The sequence below is a fragment of the Dromiciops gliroides genome, chromosome 2, assembly GCF_019393635.1.
Source record: "Dromiciops gliroides isolate mDroGli1 chromosome 2, mDroGli1.pri, whole genome shotgun sequence".
In the NCBI taxonomy this organism is placed as follows: Eukaryota; Metazoa; Chordata; class Mammalia; order Microbiotheria; family Microbiotheriidae; genus Dromiciops; species Dromiciops gliroides.
In genome coordinates, this window is record NC_057862.1 from 447,034,357 (window position 1) to 447,055,572 (window position 21,216).

Sequence of the window (21,216 nt, forward strand, 5' to 3'; positions counted from 1 at the left end):
GATGCAGGACTACAACCTTTGAATAGGTGGAAGGGTGAACTAGCCACAATTTTGTTTTTGCAAACCAACAAAAAATAAACTATACCAAAGAAACTCCAAAGCAGGGAGAAGCCAAACAACCCATATTGACTGATCAGCCTCCCACCCCAGCTTTGCTTACATTATTTTCTATGAATTGAACAGTCCAGGAACAGGAATCCTTGGCTCAGGCTCAACTCACTACGTATTTGTGACCCATTTCACTCTAAGAAAAATTAGCTACCTTTGAACCTCTCTTAAATACATGAAATTAGCTTTCTACTCCTGGTGAACAGCTCAGTGGTGCCATAGAGAACATGCTAGAACTGGAGTGAAAAACAACTAGAACACCTGAGTTCAAATATAGACTCTGATACTTGCCAATTAAGTGACCTGGGCACATCACTTAACTTTGACCCCTCAGTTTTCTCACCTGTAAAATGACACCTACCTCCCAGGGTTGTTGTAAGGATTAAATGAGATATTTGTATAGCAGTTTTTAAATGGTGAAGTGCTAAATATATTCTATTGTTGTTATTGCTATTACTTGCATCTTTTCAAAAGCCATTTCCCACTCTGGATAAGATAAAAAGAAATGTGGTTAGAATCTAAGATTTGCATATTAATTACTTTTTCCAGATATTTCCTGAGAAGTCTCCTCAGCCTCTGTGCCAGTGCTGGGCTCTTGGGAAATAGCAGGACAGGTAATTGGTGGCAGAGATGAGAGAGAGGAAGATATTTAAACCTGTTCAGATGATGTTTGTTTTCCAGAACGGGATGATATGATGAGATCTTCATTTGAATCAAACTGGTCCTTGGGCTCCTATTTAGAAGTAACTAAAACATAATCATACTGAGAGTTTATATAATAACTCACCTGAGGCCAGTTTTTCTACCTGGCACTTGGCAGAGCTTAGGGAATTTATTTATTGTTCAGAATGCTGACTTCTCATCTTTTTAACCAACTGTCTCCACTGATAGGGTGTCTTATAAAATAGGTTTCATTATGGATGAAGCTAATGCATATTGTTTATCTTGAAATGGTTGCATGGGCTCTTGGTGAATATCTGATGTCAATTAGAGAAGTGGGAGAAGGACTACCTCAATAAATGAAAACCAGAGGACTCGATTAGGGCAGATCCCAACCACAAGCCACTGAATTCAAGATCCCTACTAAACCAATGCTCAAATTCATTTCAGGAAGATCCCAGGAAATCCTCCCTCAAAGAAATTACAGGATGTTGTTCATATACAGAAAAAGGAACAAGAATTTAAAGTGTTATAGGCTGTAAGAGGATAGGAGAAGGTTTTCAAGGTGAGGATCTGAGCAAACTTCATAGGGTGAAAGGAACAGTGAATTTATACAAGATCTCACCAGGCTTTTGCTCAGAGAAGTAGTACTTCCTTTTGCTGAGTCAAAATGTACACTGAAGCTTCTTGAGGAACACAATTAGAAGTCTTGATCTCTAGGCAGCTAGGTGGTGCAGTGGATAGAGCACTGGCCCTGGAGTCAGGAGTACCTGAGTTCAAATCTGGCTTTAGACACTTGACACTTCCTAGCTGTGTGATTTTGGGCAAGTCACTTAACCCTCATTGCCCAACAACAACAAAAAAAAAATTCAGGGAAGCTAGGTTGTGCAGTGGATAGAGCACTGGCCCTAGAGTCAGGAGTACCTGAATTCAAATCCAGCCTCAGACACTTAACACTTACTAGCTGTGTGACCCTGGGCAAGTCACTTAACCCCAATTGCCTCACTTAAAATAAAAAAAAAAGAAGTCTTGATCTCTATTCAATCATATAACCTTGACTTTCTGCAGTATACAAAGAGGATCCATTGGAACAAGGGATTGATCACTAATGCTCTCCAATCCTAAGGGAGGGCTCTGGCTCTCCTCACTTCTCAGCCCAGCCAGTGTTCCTGAATAACTTTCCCACTCAATTTTCCAAAGGACTCCTTTGAATTACAACCCAACCTCCAATCTCCAACTGAAGAAAAAATCTTTAAAACCAAAACACAAGGTCCACGTGGAATAGTTCATAGCTGGTTTCTGGACAAACCTCTCTTTTCCCTCTTTGCTCTTTCCTTCTCACCATTTCCATACATTGGGAAGTCTTCAATTCCCTTAAAAAATCTTCTACAAACTAATTTTAAAATTATTTACTTCTCACTTTGATTTCTTCACATACTAAATTCCTCCATCCTTTTCCAGTCCAAGATCACTTCTCTTCCAGTGAATCAAATACAAAGGGAAATGGTAATGAGCAAGCTTTTAAAAGTAATGATTTCTTTCTTTTTCTTTTATTTTTGAGTGGGAGGGTAGGGGGATTGCCCAGAACTATAATTTCATTGGTTTAGATACTAGTTTCTTGAACTATTCATTGAGACCCAGTGTGGGGTTATGTAACTGAATGTGGTGGGGTCATGAAAAATTTGGCAACAGTAAAAGGTTATGTATACCTATTTTACATACTTATATACCCGGGGTCACATAAAAATTTCTCAGGTGAAAAGGGGTCATAAGAGGAAAAATTTCAAGAAGCCCTGATTTAGAGAACTCTCAATGAAAAAAAACATCTTTAACTAATGTAAATTGCCCCCTTCTCTACAACTTATGGGCTTAGCCAGTTGCTCAGAATACTGAAAGCTAAGTGAATTATTTGTCCTTCATTCTCAAAAAGGGCCAGGACATAGCGAAGTGATTTCATGACTTGCAGTCAATTGGATTTAAGTGAGGGAGGGCTGTGCAAAATCACCAGCCTCACTCTTTCCTCCAGAGTCATCTGGGTCCAATGACAAGATATACATCAGGATGACTGGAGATGGCCCCACATGTTTGAAGCAATTGGGGTTAAGCGACTTGCCCAGGGTTACACAGCTAGTAAGTGTCAAGTGTCTGAGGCTGGATTTGAACTCAAGTCCTCTTGACTCTATGTCCAGTGCTCTATCCATTGCACCACCTAGCTGCCCCTCAAGACCACACAGCTATTTATTATGTATCAGAGGCAAGACCTAAAATCAAGTTTTTCTAACTCTAAGGTCAATCATGTAAGGTCAATGCTGTAAGGATTAAATAAGATCTTTTAAAGCATTTTGCAAATCCTAAAGTGCTAAGTAAATGCTATTGTTGTTGCTGGCCTTTCTGCCTCTCATCATTTTCATTATTATTACTGATTATCATATTTCAAAATAGTTTATCACATTATATTTTATTGAGAACCAGCATGAAGTGATGGACAGAAAGTCAGTTCTGGGTTCAAACTCTTCCTCTAACATAATACTGGCCATGTCCCTGGGCAAATCACCTTAGTCTCTCAGTAGTCATTCTAGATCCGGGATGTCAAACCCATATGGAAATAGAGCCACTTAATTGCCCATAAAGATCCCTGACACCCTGAATGTTGTCCTAGAAAACCATATATTAACATCATCTAAGTTCTGTTGTATTTTTACTTATTTTATTAAATATTTCTCTAATCTTGTTGGCCATCCTGCAGAGTGTACACATTCTTGCAGTGTTTTATACCTCTGTCAGAAACAATTAATTTAAGACTGTAAGTAGCACAGAAGGAGCCAACTTACATAGTTGAAGGAGTTCTTTCCTCAGGCAGTTTCCTTTACCAGTGAAATCACAGGCCTGGTCCTTATTGACATCCTATTATATCATATGCATATACATACATATATAGATACAGATAAATGAATTTTTAAATATTGAGAACCTATAAATGTGTTGGGCACTGGGGTTACAAATGCAAAAGTCGGACACAGATAGTTCTCTCCCCCAAGGAGTTTACAATCTAATTGTTGGGGTTTTTTGTTTGTTTGTTTTTTGCAGGGCAATGAGGGTTAGGTGACTTGCCCAGGGTCACACAGCTAGTAAGGAGTTTATAATCTAGTAGGGGAAGACATTATTATTCTGGGAACAATAATAAATGAATTCTTTCTAGAATTTCTTTCTAGAAAGGGTATAATATTTGACTGACCTATGGATCCATTTACAATCTCAATACTCTTGAGTTCTGGCTGAATCTGATTAAAATGTAGTTCCTTATATATGGGGTTCCTTATATATGGGTTAATGTCCCCTGCTTTGATTTGAGTTTGACATCACTGACCTGTATGGGTAAACAGAGTTTTCACATCAGAGAGTTAATTTTATCCACGAAATCATAGGTTCAATTTCTGTCCTTGTCTCCTATTCCCCCATTCCTTTGTCTTTCTTTTCCTTTCCTGTTTTTGTTGAACAAATAAGTAAATACAGGCTCATAGAGGTTAAGGGTCATGTAATACATGATGGAGCCAGGACCTCTGTCCATGTCTTGGGATTGTAAGGCCAACACTTTATCTCCTATAATCCACTGCCTCCAATAAAACATAAAATAATAAGAACGCTCCATTGAAGTCTTATTCCATCTACTCTTGGATATCAAAGACTATGCTAGTGTAGTACAGATTCTGAAAGATTCCACTAAACTGCAAAGACTTTACTGATGGGCCCAATGACAAATGGGGTCCATTGCCCTAGACCCAGATCCATTAAGTGCATAGATGTTTATCAGCAGAAGGTTTGCCTTAGAGAGGTGGAGTTTTTTAGGGGGAGGGGGCCTATTGTAATGTCAGAAACTATGTACTATGTCAGTTATGTCTTTAGAGGGTTTATCCACACAGATGGAATCAGCAATTATTTTTTTCCTTTCAGGGAAATGAGGGTTAAGTGACTTGCCCAGGGTCACACAGCTATTAAGTGTCAAGTGTCTGAGGCTGGATTTGAACTCATGTCCTCCTGAATTCAGGGCGAGTGCTTTATCCACTGTGCCACCTAGCTGCCCTAGCAATTTTTTCTTTTTTAACAGTTATCCCTTCCACACTGTGGCTTTCCCCCGTCATGATTTCAACATATCGCTGGTTGGCATAAGAAAGTAAATAAGAATTTTGGGGGAGTTTTTGGGAAGCCACAGATGACACATGATGGCTAGCAAATGATGCAGAAAAAGTTTAGAAACTCAGAAATGCATAAAATATAATATTTTATTTTTGTAATATCATAATAATTCAGACTTCTTCTCTGATACAAAGGAAAGGTCAAAAACTTTTAAGCAGATTTTCTAGATCACAGGGTCATCATACCTCTAACCCATGCAATGTGGAAGGGATAACTGTATTGAATAAAGTAACAATCACAGCTCACATTTATTTTTTAATTTTATTTCTTTTAGTGAGGCAATTGAGGTTAAGTGACTTGCCCAGGGTCACACAACTAGTAAATGTTAAGTGTCTGAGGTCAGATTTGAACTCAGGTCCTCCTGAATCCAGGGCCTGTGCTCTATCCACTGTGCCACCTATCTGCCCCCACAGCTCACATTTATATAGTGATTGATAGTTTAAAAATGGTTTTCAGGGGAGACATGTATGGCTCTTCACTCTATCTTTGATGGAAACAGATATTCTGTAAAAGCTAAAAACCCTGAGTCCCGGGCAGGTAGCAAAATCCCTAGCTATACTTCATTTTACTTATTCCTCTTCAGCCATCTCTTTGATGCCCTGAAGAAACTTGTGCCCTATGTCAAGAAGAATAAGAACTGAGAAAAGACCACTGGATTTGCCACTTAAGAGATCACCAATTACCTCCTTGCCATCTTTCACAATCAATTCACTTCCAAGATTAAGGATTCAGAAATCACCTTATCTGACCATAACCTCCTAACATTTCATAGCTATATATTGAAACTATTTTTTTTGTCTTCACCATAACCTCTAATCCCTGCATCCCTCAATATTCTCACAAGGCATCATCCATATTCTGGCTTTATTTTTTCCCTTCCTAGTCTTAACCTACAGTTAACCAGTTCAACTCTATCCCATCTCCTATTCCTTAATTTTTTGACCCTCTTTTTATGACAACTCATTCAATAACAACAACTTCATTCCTAGACCATCCTATGACTACTCCCAGAATATCTCTCTACCTCCATCCCAACACATCTTTCTTCTTACAATGGCAATTCCTCCACCCCTATGGTATCTTCCTGTGAATGATTAGTTCCTCTCAAATTTCCATTCCAGGAATAACTCACAGCCCAAATGCTTTCTTCAAACCCTGACCAGTCCATGACTACCTAGATTACTTCATCTTGTCCCCATGTGGCTACCTTTCCCTTGACACTTGTTTTTCAACTCCCTTGTATGTGTTCTCTTCCCACAGTAGGGAGGGAAAGGGGTAATGTACTGGAAAGGGAAAGGAAAAGGGGAAGGAAAGAAAAGGGCAAAGAATAAGCATTTATTATAAGCCCACTGTGTCAGGCTCTGTGGTAAGCAATTTACAAATGTTATCTTATTTGATCCTCATGTTAACCCTATGAGGTAAATGCTATTATCATCCCCATTTTATAATTCAGGAAACTGAGGCAGAACTTGTGACTTGTCCAGACATGGCTTCTTAAGAATAGGGTCTATCTTTTTGCTTATATTCATATTACCAGTGTTTAGTGCCAGGCACATAGCAAATGCTTAACAAATGCTTTATCTATGATGAGGGGACAAAACTATCACTCTTTGAAAATGATATGGTAGTATACTTAGAAAATCAACTAAAAGACTAGTTGAAACAATTTACAACATCAAGAAAGATGTAGAATATAAAATAAACCTACATACATCATAAGCATTTCTATGTACTACCAACAAAATCCAGCAGTAAGAGAGAGAAAAAGAAATTGCATTTAAAATAAGTGCAAACAATATAAAATACTTGGAAGTCTACCTGCTAAGAAAAACCCAGGAATTATGTGAACACAATTACAAAACACTTTTCACCTAAAATAAAGATCTAAACAATTGGAGAAATATAAATTGCTCATGGGTAGGCCAGGACAATATAAGAAAAATGACAATTCCACCTAAGTTAATTTACTTATCCTGTGACATACCTGTCAATCTCCCAAAAATAGTAACAAAATTCATCTAGAAGAACAAAATGTCAAGAAAAAATCAAGGGAATCAATGAAATGTGAAGGAAGGTGGCCTAACAGTTCCAGATTTCAAACCATATTACAAAGCAAAAGGACCCAAATGTACAAAAATATTTATAGTTGATCTTTTTGTGGTGGCAAGGAATTGGAAACTGAGGGGATGCCCATCAACTGGGGAATGGCTGAACAAATTGTGGTATATAAATGTAATGGAATACTATTGTGCTGTAAGAGACAATGAGCAGATAGATTTCAGAGAAACCTAGAAGGACTGACATGAACTGATGCTGAGTGAGATGAGCAGAACCAGGAGGACATTGAACACAGTATCAACAATATTGTGTGTTGATCAACTGTGATAGACTTGATTCCTCTCAGCAATACAATGGTCCAAGATAGTTCCAAAGGACTCAAGATGGAAAATGCTCTCCAAATCCAGAAAAAAAAGAACTGTTGAATCTGGATTCACATTGAACCATACTATTTCTATTGTTTTTGTTTTGTTTTTCTTTTTTGAGGTTTTTCCTTTTTGCTCTGATTGTACATATATAACCTGTATCAGATTGTCTTGGGAAGGGGAAAGGGTCGGGAGGGAGGGAGAAAAATTTGAAACTAGAAATCTTATAAAAACAAATGTTGAAAACTATCTCTACATGTAAATTAGAAAATAATAAAATATTTTTATGAGGAAAAAAAGAAATGATGAGCAATATGGTTTCAGAAAAACCTGGGAAAATTTATGAGCCGCTGCAAAGTGAAATGCACAGAGCCAGGAGAATATCATACACAAAATAGCAATATTATAAGGATTATCAACTGTGAAAGACTTAACTATGATCCAGTTCAGTTCCAAAGGACTCATGTTGAAAAATGCTATCCACCTCCAGAGAGAGAACTGATGAACTCAGCATACTTTTTTTAATTAATAAAGTATTTTATTTTTTTTCCGTTACATGTAAAGATAGTTCTCAACTTTTGTTTATACAAGCTTTACAATTTCAGATTTTTCTCCTTCCCTCCCCTCCCTCCCCCCCTCCCCTAGACAGCAGGTAATCTGATATAGGTTATATATATATACACACACATAATAACATTAAACATATTTCTGCATTAGTCATGTTATAAGAGAAAAAATCAGAGCAATGATGAAAAACCTCAAAATAGAAAAAAACAACAGCACCAAAAACAAAAGAAATAGTATGGTTCATTCAGCATCTATACTCCGCAGTTTTTTTTTTTCCTTGGATTTGGAGATCCTCTTCCATCACAAGTTCCCTGGAACTCTTTTGTGCCATTGCATTGATCAACACTCAATGTTGATGATACTGTGTACAATGTTCTTCTGGTTCTGCTCATCTCACTCATCATCAGCAGCATACTTTTTTAAAACGTTCCTTATTTTTATTGTTTTATTTTGTTTGTGTTTTTGCAACATGGTTAATATGGAAATATTGTTTTGTATGGCTTCACATGTATAAGATATCAAATAGCTTGCCTTCTCAAGAAAGGGGGAGGGGTAGGAGAGAGGAAGAGAATTTGGAACGCATAAATTTAAAAAAATGATTGTTAAAATTTCTTTACATGTAATTGGGAAACAATGAACAAAATGAAGGTAATTTTAAAAATAAATGCTTCATCCATCTATTATTCTGAATCTAAATTCTATCATTCTAAATTCTAAATTGCCAAACCCCAACTCTGAATTATTCCCATTATCCACCTCCCCTACTCCATTGATGTACTGCTTAAAAGAGATGGATGAAGGCAGGCAACCATACTGTCTGGGTGCATCCCAAATGGGTGTTATCTAATCTCAGTTGGGCCTTCACTTCATCAAAGCAAATCTTTTACTTTATCATGCTCACTCTCCACTGTGCACTGTGTTGTTTCAAATTTTTAATTCTTTCCTCAAGTCTCCTGCACAACCCTTTCCCCCCCCTTCCCATTTTCATCCATGAGCTCTGTTTTCTCTTCTATTTAGGATGACCAGCTGTGGAAGCTGATGTAATTGCTCTCCTGCACCTGCACTAAAATCATGGGTGGTTATCAGAATACTCTGGAGCATTCAGACCCTGATGGACTGGGGTACAAGTCCACTATGGTAGGGAAACTCTCAGCTGTTTTTCTCCTTAGCACTTTGATTAAGAGTCACTTTCTGCAAAAAATATCTTTCTTTTACTCTCATCCTTATCCACCTTAGCCCTACCCCTCCATATTCCACATCTTCCACTGACTTCTCATTTATTGTTAATTCTTGAACCCCAAAGGTGTTGTTAACAAACTCCCTTTCAGTATGTCTCCCTCTCTCACATACTTCCTGACATTTTTGGAAACTGGATTTACAACATAACACTCCATCCCTGGCAACCGTCTCCAATACCTGGTGTTACTTCTCTCATATCCCCTCAATACACTGAGTCAGAAAGAATAGGTATACTCCTTCTTGCTTCCAGTCCATCACTTTGCCACCATCATTCAGCAAACCTTCTAAGTTTAGGCTCATTCCATCTACCACCTCCCGTTGTCATGTATATATTCTTGGCTAACTATTGGAATCATTAAACAAATCCCTAATGATAACAGGGGATAAGGGATGACATCTGAGACTACCAAGGGCAATAAAGACTATGGAAGAGTTCAGGTGCATGTTTTTGTTCAGTCATTTTTCAGTCATATCTGACTCTTAGTGACTTCTTTTGGGGTTTTCTTGGCAAAGACTGTAGTGGCTTGCCATTTCCTTCCTCAAGTCATTTCACAGATGAGAACATCGAGGAAAAAAGGGTTAAGTGACTTGCCCAGGGTCACACAACAAGTGGCTTAGGTCAGATTTGAACCCAGTTTTTTCTGACTACAGGTCTGGCACTCTACCTACTTTGCTACCTAACTGCCCCCAGACATATGTGCCCTGGTCAATTAATCTTCAGAACCATGTCTCAGCTGGAACTTCCCTCAGTGCCCTTCTAGAATGTTCATTTTTTTCCTGATGCCTTTTCATCTTGGAATATTCCTCCACCATGCCCGCCTACCCTTTCTTCTCTCTTTGGTGAGTTCCCTCTAGAGCCTCTGTTTTGGAGAGGGGCCCAAGCTGACCAGCCTTCATTCTCCTGTTGGTTCTGCTCCTAACTTTCTGGATTTTGTCATCATACTTCAGCTTCAACTGAGTCTCACCCTGGGACTGTCCTTAGCACGTGGGGTCTCCTTACACTTACTCCTTACAACATTCATCTCTTCCTCTGTCTTTCTCATCCTAGAAGATCCCTCTACCATGCTACCTGCCTTTTCCCATCAGTGAGTTCTTCCTGGGCTTCCATTTTTGGGAGAGGCTCATGGTGACTAATCTTTATTCCCCTCCTGCCAAGGTGTTGACTTTCCTGACTTCATTAACATTGTCCCTTTTCATCTCTTTTGTGTGTTGTCTTCCCCTATTATAATGTAAGCTTCTTATGGGCAGGGACTACCTTTCTTTTGGTTCACAATTATACTGCCAGCAACTTAGCACAGTGTCTGCCTCATAGGAAGTGTTTATTAAATACTTGTTTCTTTAGAAAACATTTCTCATGAGCCGGGGTAAAAGTGCTCTAAACTTTTCCAAAATGCTTAAAAAATGACACCTTGCAAATAAGTAGTGACTTAAGAAACAGAGGTTTTCTTCTATATAAATAAGAGTAATCCAGACTCAATTCACACCAGTGACAAAACTCATCATTTAATCATGACATGGGTTCTAGGAATTGTAGAGGCATGGAGAGAGCTGATGGAGATGCAAAAACTTTCCATGTCGAGAGGAATGTGCCCCTCATCTGAAAGCACTCATGACAGTCTTATTAACTGTCTTTCTTTTTGCACTTTCTGGGATTCCTAAATCTGGCCAGTTATAATTTACATATTATAATTAACACTGCTAGAATGTACATGCATTGCATTTTGTGATTTGCTTTCACCTTTGGTGACTGGAGGTAATATTTGATGCAACTATTCCATTAATGAGCTTATGCTGCTAAATGTTGGAGAACCATCCCTCCAACCCTTAGAACAAGCCTCATAAACCTCAGACATTTGGTCTACTACATAACATATATAAAGAGTACTTTCAAATCTTTGCAGCATTCTGTCAATGTCAGTTATTATCATTATTGTGTTTATCTCAACATGGCCTCTCACCTGAACTATTGTGACCACCATGTAATTGATCTCCTTCCTTCTGGTCTCTTCTTTCTCTAATGTATCCTAAAAAGCCATCAAATTAATCTTCCTAAAGCACTTATCAGACAAAAAAAGTCTTTCCTTTTCAGAAATTTTCAGTGGCTCCTTTGCCTAGAGGGTAAAATGTAAACTCCTTCAATTGACATTTATAGTCCTTTATAATCTGTCTCCCATTCCTTTCTCTCAACATTTCATATGAGTCCCCTTCATACATTCTACATTTCAGCCAAACTGGCCTACTGTTTCCTGAACTTCACATTCCATCTCTTTCATCCACAGCTTTGTACATGTTGTCTCCTGTCCCCGTCTCACTCTTAAAATTCTTCTGGGGCAGCTAGGTGGTGCCATGGATAGAGTACTGGCCCTGGAGTCAGGAGGATCTGAGTTCAAATCTGGCCTCAGACACTTAACACTTACTAGCTGTGTGACCCTGGGCAAGTCACTTAATCCCAATTGCCTTACCAAAAAATAAATTCTTCCTTCAAGGCTCATTTCAACTGCTACCTCTATAAGTTATGTCCTTCCCTGATTTTCTCCCTCCATGTTAGTATTTTCTCCTTCTTAATTTCTTTGTATTTACTTATCTAATATCATTTTTGCATACAAAGATCCCTGAAAATAGGGACTGTTGTTTTTGTCTTTATATCTATTGTGCCTAAGACCACTGTACCTGTAGAAAGCATTTAATTTTCTTGTGTCAAATTAAACTTAAGTAACCACCATATCTTGGAATCCATGACAAAGAAGAAAACAAGGCATAGGCACAAATGAAAGTTGGATTCTGGGGAAAGGTTTCAAAGGTTTCAGAGAGATATAGCTAAGATCGCATGGACAAAAATTCTATAGGGGGATTCCTTCTGGGAGAGATTGGAAACTCTCAGATATAAAATTTGAAAAAATATAGATACATAGTTTTTACTAGGAGGAAAATGGAAAATTGTCAAATGAAATTGGTGTGGATCAACAGGGGACTCATGAACGATTTAGATTTGAAAGAAATGTACTGAAGATGGAAGCAAGGGCAAATAGCAGCATGAATACGAATGTGTAGCATCAAAGAATAGTGCCAAGAATACTAAAGCTTAGAATGAGCTGAGAATGGTGAAGAATGCCAAGGACAACCAAAAAAGGATTTATTCTATGTATGTTGGGGGGAAGGGAAAGAAATATAAGAGAAGGTTGTCAAAGACTTGTTCAAAGTGAATAGGATAGGCATAAATGACGAAAGAACTGCACACATCTTATTTTTTTCTCTACCAGGAGAAATATAAAGGAAAAACAAAACCAAAAAAAAATGGTTCATAGGTACCTGAAACCCAAGATAAGTAAGGAGATGGTAAGAGAGTACCTAGCTGTATGTAAAAAGCTAAAGTTATCAGGTTCAGATAAATTATATCCCAGGACAGTGGAAGAACCGGTGGCTGTGATTGCTGAACCTCTATGAATAATCTTAGAAATATTGTGAAGAGAAATCCCTCTGGGAATAAAAATTATAGACTCAGAAAATCTTAGAGTTGCAGAAGTCATTTAATCCAACAACTATATGACCAATAATTCCTTCTATAAGATGCTCAAGAATAGGTCATCCAACTTTTGTCTGAAGACCTCTAATGAGAAGGAACCCACTACTTCCTGAAGCAGCTGCTTCCACTTGAGGATAGATATGATTCTTCTGCAAGTTTCAATCGGCCTTGCTGCCACTTCTACTCTGCTCTTGGCTCTGCTTCTAGGGCTGAGCTAAGCACATCTAATTCTTCTACATCATGGAAGTGTGGTATGATGGAAAGCTATTAGATTTGGTGTCAGAGAACATGTATTCAAACTTTGGCTCTGTGACTTACTACCTGTGTGGCCACAGAGAAGTTGCTTAGCTTCTGTGGAGCTCAGTTTCCTAATCTTTAAAATGGGGGTATAGGACTAGATCATTTGAAGTCTCTTTATACGCTAAATCTATTTTACTTTAAAACACTAGGAGACAGCTCTCATATATCCTCTGAATCTTTTCTTTTCCATGTTAAAGATCCCAAGTTTCTTCAACTTATTCTCATCTCCATATGGTATGATCTCAAGGCCTTTCATCATTTTGTTCTCCATTCTCTGGAAGATCTCCAGTTTGTCAATGTCCTTCCTATAATATGCTGTTAAGAACTGAACATCATATTCTAGACTTATTCTGACCAGGGCAGAGTAGAGAGCAACTTATCACACCTACTTATTCCTAGAAGTAATACCTCTCTTAAACCTATATCTTGCAAAAGCTTTCTGGCTGCCACCTTATGCTGTTGATTCAAATGAAATTTGAAATTCACAAAAGCACTAAATCTTGTTTAGACAAAAAGATGTCTAGCTGCCTTTTTCATCTTATATAAATCATACAACTTTGCATTTATCTCCATTAAATTTCATCTTGTTAGATTCAGTCCAATGGTCTACCCTATCAAGATATTTCTAGAATAGGAATTTATCAACTAATGTGTTTTTTATCTATCCTTTCTAGATTTTGATCATTTTCAGATTTGATAAACATGCCACCTATGTTTTTCTTTCTTTCTTTCTTTCTTTCTTTCTTTCTTTCTTTCTTTCTTTCTTTCTTTCTTTCTTTCTTTCTTTCTTTCTTTCTTTCTTTCTTTCTTTCTTTCTTTCTTTCTTTCTTTCTTTCTTTCTCTATCTATTTGCTGAGGCGACTGGGGTTAAGTGACTTGCCTAGGGTCACACAGCTAGTAAGTGTCAAGTATCTGAGGCTGGATTTGAACTCAGGGCCTTCTGATTCCAGGGCCAGTGCTCTATCCACTGCACTACCTAGCTGCCCCACCTATGCTTTTATCAATTTTTTTTTAATTTCCAAAAAGACTCAAACTAATAACAGAGTGTTAAGCAGAGATCCCTGATGTAATCCATTGGAGACCTCTTTCTAAGTTGATATTGGAACTATATGACTGACTCAGGCCATTAAATTAGTTTTAAGTCCATTTAAATGTACTAATGTTCAAATAACATCTTTTCAGCTTGTCAGCAAGAATAGAATGAGAAACACGACCAAACATTTTCTTAAAAGCAAGATAAACTCAACAGCATTTTTTTTTTCATCTACCAGGATATTAAGGCTTTCAGAAAAAAGAAAAGAAAAAAAATAAGAAAACAGCTTAAAGGGACATGGTCTATTCTTGACTCCTTTAAGATCATTATTTCCTTTTTAAATGTTCATACTAACCATATTTTTAATAAGTTCTAGAATTTTTAAAGGAATCAATCAAGCCTATACTATAAACACCATTCTATTCCATTTATAAGACCTAGGACAGCACAGCACAAGAGGATTAATTGAATGGGCTGTGGATGCTTAACTTGAAATTAACATGTGGAAAAAGAATTAGACCCATTTGCATGGCCCTAGAGAGTAGAACTCAGAGCAATGGATGGAAGTTACAGAGAAGATGTAAGGAAAAGTTTTGTAATCATTACCCAAAAGTGCAGTGGACTACTAGTGAATGTAGGAGATTTCCCCCTTATCAAGCAAAAATTGGATTGGCCATTTGTCAGGCATTTGTAGTAAGGATTCTCACTGGACCACACGATGTCCCATTTCCTTGTCCATTCTGAGGTTCTGTGATTCCAATAAGTGCTGTACTGGCCTGAGGTCACACAGTGAGTTAGTGGCAGAGCCAGGATTAAAGCTCTTGTTTCTTGACTCAGTCTGTGTGGTTGCACTTTTACTTTCATAAGAAGGTTCCACAATGTGGCTATCTAGACAAAAAGGAAAAACGTGGAATTTACAGGAAGATTCTTGCCTTTCTTAAACTGGATAGGAAATAGGGAAAGTGGGGGTTGGGCCCAAACTTTGCCACTAAGTATTTATATGACCTTAAGGCAACTAGGTGGCAAATTGGATGCAGTGCCAGGTATGGAGTCAGGAAGACTCCTCTCCCTGAGTTCAAAATCTGGCCTCAGACACTTATTAGTTGTGTGACCATGGGCAAGTCACTTAACCCTGTTTGCCTCAGTTTCCTCATCTGTGAAATGAGCTGGAGGAGAAAATGGCAAACCACTCCAGTATCTTTGCCAATAAAATCCCAAATATGGTCACAAAGAGTCAGACACAATTGAAAAATGACTAAACAACAATTTATGTGACCTTAGACATGGTTGTAAGTTGTAGAGACATCCAGATGTTCAGGGAACCTGGGTCACTAACAGTGACTACCGGGTTGGGAGACAGTTATTGACAGGGATCAGAAGGGATCTGATTATCTTCCCCCATCCATTAAACCTGACCTTCCTCCAAACTTCCCTATTTCTGTGAGGGTACCCACTCCATCACCACCTCACACTCAGTCACCCAGGTCAGTTCACATGCTCATTTTTCAACTTCCCCCATCCTGCTCCCTAGGTCTGATCAGTCACTTTTACCCTCACCACCTCTTTTGCATTATTCTCTTCTTTTCATTCCTTTGGCCACCATCCTGGTACAGGTTTTCATTACGTCTCATGTAGATGACTATAATGCCCTTCTAATTTGTCTCCTCTATTTCTAGTCTCTCATTCTCCAATCCCTGCTCCATTATAGCCACCCCCTACCCCTGCCAAAATCATATGGACAGGTCTAACTGCATCACTTCCCTGCTCAAAAATGTTCAGTGTCTCCATACTGCCTCCATGATAAAGTGTCGACTCTTTTTGGGCTGGGACTTAACATTATGGCTCCAAATGACATTTCCAGCCTTAATTAATGCAATACGACTCTCTTTTATGCACTCTGGGTACCAGTCAAACAGGTTTACCAGTTTATTCCCTGAACATGACACTCATTTCATTTCTTGCTTCAGAAGAGGTATGCATCCTTGCCCTTCCTCATTATTTATGCCTCTCAAAATTCTTATCTTCCTGAAAGGCTTAGCTCAAGTGCCACATCCTCCATTAACCTTCCCATATCTCCCATTCTTGATACTCTCCATCTTCCCAAATTACTTTGTGTTGTATTCATCGACATTTTCTTTCTTTCTTTCTTTTTCTTTTCTTTTTTTTTTCTGAGGCAATTGGGGTTAAGTGACTTGCCCAGGGTCACACAGCTAGTAAGTGTTAAGCGTCTGAGGTCAGATTTGAACTCAGGTCCTCCTGAATCCAGGGCCGGTGCTCTATCCACTGCACCACCTAGCTGCCCCCTATCAACATTTTCTATACCCTCTGCCCCTCAGAATATAAACTCATTGAGCTTAGGCCTATTAGTTTTGAGCTTAATTATATAGCTATAAAAATATGAACTGAGGACATATTCTAGCTCCAGGCTGATTTTTCAGCCTTATTATACATTACTCTACAGTGCAGCCAAACTGTCCTAACTTGCTGCAGTAACTTGATGTTAGCCTGTACTTATACTCAGCACAATGCCATGAACATACCAGGTGCTCAATAAATGTTTATTGAATTTAATTTTTTCTATTTCTGTTTAGTTTCCCTTCTATCCAGGCATCTGGAGAACACTTTGCTTTATCTTGAGTTCTGAGTGTAAATTTAAACATATAAATTTAAATAATACCAAGCATCTGTATAGTACTTTTAGGTTCACAAAGCACTTTATAAATTTCATTTCATTAGATCCTCCCCATACCTTTGTGAGGTAGGTACAATTACCTTGCAGATTAAGAAACAGTGACTGACTTGCCCAAAGCCATGCAGCTAGGACAAGGCACCCCCTTTTTTTCAACTAAGGAATACCTTGGCCATGGAAATGCTGCCTTTCCTCTCCCCCCTCCTCTCTCTCCTTCCCTTCCTAGTCCATTCCTACCTCACCTCACTCCAGTAATGAAATACCCCAGTGTTTGGGAGCTCTGGATTCTGGTGCAACTATTTTAGTAACATAATTTCTTAGGTTTTTTTTTGTTGTTTGTTTGTTTTTGAGTAGGTCAACCCGATTTACCAGAGGCATTTAAAGTACAAAGCAGAGTCACCTAGGATTTAAAAGAAAAACAAACAAAAATGGTGGTAAAGAAGAAAACAATTGTAACATAATTGTCATAAAACCCATTTTATTCCTCTTTTATTAATCACAAACAAATCTACTCTTTAGGGAACTTCCAATTAAGCTTCTATAAAAGCTAATGAAGGGGCAGCTAGGTGGCGCAGTGGATAAAGCACTGGCCCTGGATTCAGGAGGACCTGAGTTCAAATCCAGCCTCAGACACTTGACACTAACTAGCTGTGTGACCCTTGGCAAGTCACTTAACCCCCATTGCCCCACAAAACCCCCCCAAAAAACCCCAAAAAACAAAAACAAAAGCTAATGAAGGGCCTTTCATCCCTCCACCTGGAATGTTCAATTCCCTCATTCCTATTCTCAAAATCTTATCCAAACTTCAAGGCAGTTGACATGCTGTCCTTTCCATAAAGCTTTCTTTGGTCCCTGCCAGTCAAAGATGATCTCTCCTTCCCTTTCTCTGAACTTCTGCAACATGTTGTTTCAATCCTCTCATACTTTACTTCCCTCTATATGTTCCAGTGACACTGGCCCCCTTGCCTAAGATGTTCCATCACCCATCTTTTCACTGGCTGTCCCCTACACCTCGAATGCTCTTCCTTCTCATTTCTGCCTCCTGGCTTCCTTGCTTCCCGACTAAGATCCTACATTTTGCAAGGAACCTCTCCCCATCCTCCTTAATGCTAATGAGAGATACTTGAGGGCAAGGACTGTTTTTGCCTTTGCCCTCTTTGTATTCCCAGCACTTAGCTTGGTGTCTGGCAAATAGTTGGCACTTAATAAATGACTGTTAAGTGTCTGACTGACTTTATATCTTCTGACATTGGTTATGTCCTGCTATTGGATAAGAATTATTTCTGCATATATCTTACCTTCTTACTCCATAATAAGTTTCTTAATGTTCTATATCTTTTTTATCTTTCCTCCATACTACCCAGCAGAGTCCTATTTTGTACAAAGCAGGCACTCAATAAATGTTTGTTAAATGAATAAATGGCTGGATGAAAGAAAGGATGAAATGACACTACTTTTCTGAGATACCTAATAAATGAGATATTATATAACAAGTTTGGTTTTCTTTTTGTTTGTTTTTGTTTTTATTTTGCGGGGCAATGAGGGTTAAGTGACTTGCACAGGGTGACACAGATAAAAAGTGTCAAGTGTCTCAGGTTAGATTTGAACTCAGGTCCTCCTGAATCCAAGGCTGGTGCTTTATCCACTGCGCCAAATAGCTGCCTTCACAAGTTTGGTTTTCTTAAAGGCAATGACATATTTATTCCTAAGTTAAATGTGCTCTCTTATAGTTGAAGGTGTGGCTTTCTTTACCTCAAGGCCTTTTTTTTTCTGAGTTAAAATTCCTGATTGTCCATGAGAAGCTTTTTCCCAGAGGTACAAGCTAAAATTATAAATTTTCTGAACCTCAATATCTTCATCTGAAAAATGTGAACTGAAGGGATCTTAGAAATTACAATTTCTAACTCTATCATTTTGCTGTTAATAAAATGGAGGATGAGGGAGATATTGATTTAACCAGAGTCACACAGGTGGAAAGAGGCAGAACCAGGTCTCTTGATTCCAAATGCAGTGTTCTTTCCAATATCCCATCCTCCTTCCTCTCTTCTATCTCTAACATTCTATGATACTAGGAGCTCTCCATGACATCCTAATAGCAAGTAGAGAACAGATGCTTGAGAGGGGGGAGGGAGGGAGAGAGGGAAGGGGAGAGGGGGGGGTAGCGGTAGAGATGAAGGAAGGGTATATTGCAGTCATGAAGGACACTCTGCACAAAGGCACATGGAGTAAACCACAGAGAATGGACCACAGAATAATGTATCATGAGGCTGCAAAAGTCGCCTGGAGTCAAAGTATGTCATCAGTGCATATAACTATAGTTATAAAATGAACTACACCCAAAATTAAAGAGGAGAATTGTATTTGGGAGACTGCATTGTACTTCTAATCATCCTCAGCTGCTCCCCGACACAAACTCTCATCTTTGTAATGCATGTGCTCTCTTGGTAATGGTGGAGTAGTTGTGACTCTTGAATGCTACACATTTTGCTGAATCAAAATTTCAGGTGGCCTAAAGGGGAATGAAGAAACCCATGGTGGGTATATGGAGGCTACAGCATATTTCTAAGTGGTTTATGAGTGGTTTATGTATGGCCAGGAAAGAGGTAGGCTGTCATTTAGCAAGAGGATAAGATAATAGGAAGTCTCAGTGCTGCTATGGTATCCATGAAATATGAAAAGTCCTACAGGAAGGCCTCTAACACATTGGGGATGATCTATGGGAAAACATGGATGATGATGGTACAGATAAGAAGGCATAAAGGGGTTTTAATCTCCAGTGGATTGAATAGTAATATTGATTAGATTATGCAGCAAGGTAAGAATGGAAACATCTTTATTTCTGTTACTGTTATACTTATTGCAGTGTGAAGGAGCAGCATGAATATAGTTTTGTGTGCGTGGGCGGGGGGTAAGTCAAATCTCAGTACTTCTTTGAACTGTACATTTATAATTTGACCCACAGAGTCAGCACCATTTTTATAATAGTGACTGGTTAAAAACAGAACAGAAGTCACTCATTTCTGTGCTGCTCAGTGAATATTCTAGAGCAGGGGTCAGTAAACTGTGGTCTATGTGCCACATACAAGCCACTGCCTGTTTGTGTATAGCCTGGAAAATGTAAAACCCATTCTTAGCTAACAGACCATACCAAAAACATGCAATGGACTAGATTTGGCCCAAGGGTTATAATTTGTTGACCCCAGTTCTCAAGCATATATTTTGTTTGTCATGTTTGGCAAACAAAGAAACTTCCTCCAAGGCAGAAAAGCTCTTACAGAGGGAAATGCTATCCTTTGACATGGTATTTTCATATGTGAGAAACATGTCAGTGTTTATTTAATGGGAGCCAATCATGAAGTAATTAATATCTTCTGTCTTTTATTTATCATGACAAAAAGGGGATAACCTGAAAGTAGTTAAAAGATATCAAATTTGTGTAAAGCCAAACAAGGAAGTATACTGGTGAAGTCAAGAACAGATGGACACCAACATACTGAATATGAGTGATGTACTGACGTTCTAGACCTATTAAAAGAGCCAGAGGGAGGGAGACCTCTGGGCCTCTTGGACAAATTACCTCCTGAGGATGTAGAGAAAAATGAGAAGAATCACTCTGAATGAGAAGTGGGATATTGTGATCACAAGGGGTGGAGGGTGTGGTATACTCCATAATAATAAGTTCACTGATTATAGGATCACATATTACTTAAATATTTAATTCAACTCAATACAACAGTATGTATTAATGGGAAAAAGGGAAAAAAATTAATCACCTACTACTATATGCCAGGCATTTTGCTAAGTGCTTTATAATAATTATATCATTTGATCCTCACAACCTTAGGAAGTAGGTACTATTATTATCCCCATTTTACAGATAAGGAAACTGAGGCAAACAGAGGTTAAGTGATAACACGGGATGACACAGCTAGTAAGTGCTTGAAGCTGGATTTGAACACAGGTCCTCCAGATTCCAGGCCCAGCTCTATCCATTGCACCCCCTAGCTGCCTCTCTATGCTATTTTGGGCAAAACACTATGCTAGACTTGGTAGACACAAAGTTTTAAAAGAGAAACAGCTTCTGTTCTCAAGGAGTGTACAATCTATTGATGAGGGCACATACAGATAAACATAATACAAGGTATTGAGTGAAAATAACAAAGATACATTAGAAAGAAATTGCTTTATGAAAATTTAATAAAGGAGAGAAGACCAACAACCTAGAGGGAGATGAAGATCACAGAAGTGTTTGGGATTAAAATAATAAAATAATCTGGAAAGAAATTATTGATATTTTCAAATTAGAAAGATTAATCTGATGAATCAGGAGGCTTGGAACATTATCTTCAACAGCAACATTACTACCATGTTCATCAGTACAAGGAAGAAAAATCCCCTTAACTCCAAGAGTTAGACTATAAATACTTTTATAATAGTTTTATTTGTTTTATTTTTATTTTATGGAATAAAACAAGCATTT

General features: G+C 38.3%; 1 protein-coding gene across 13 annotated transcripts in view; it reads right to left on the bottom strand.

Moving 5' to 3' along the window:
- Positions 1-21,216, bottom strand: part of PHACTR3 (phosphatase and actin regulator 3) — a 298,887-nt gene that overhangs the window by 88,721 nt on the left and 188,950 nt on the right. For 5 of the 13 annotated variants that reach the window (XM_043984948.1, XM_043984951.1, XM_043984947.1 and 2 more), the window contains exon 5: positions 649-702. The exons of the other annotated variants lie outside the window; for them this stretch is intronic. In XM_043984948.1, coding sequence (XP_043840883.1) covers positions 649-702 — 54 coding nt within the window. The remainder of the gene's footprint in view (positions 1-648; positions 703-21,216) is intronic. 13 annotated transcript variants of the gene reach the window in all.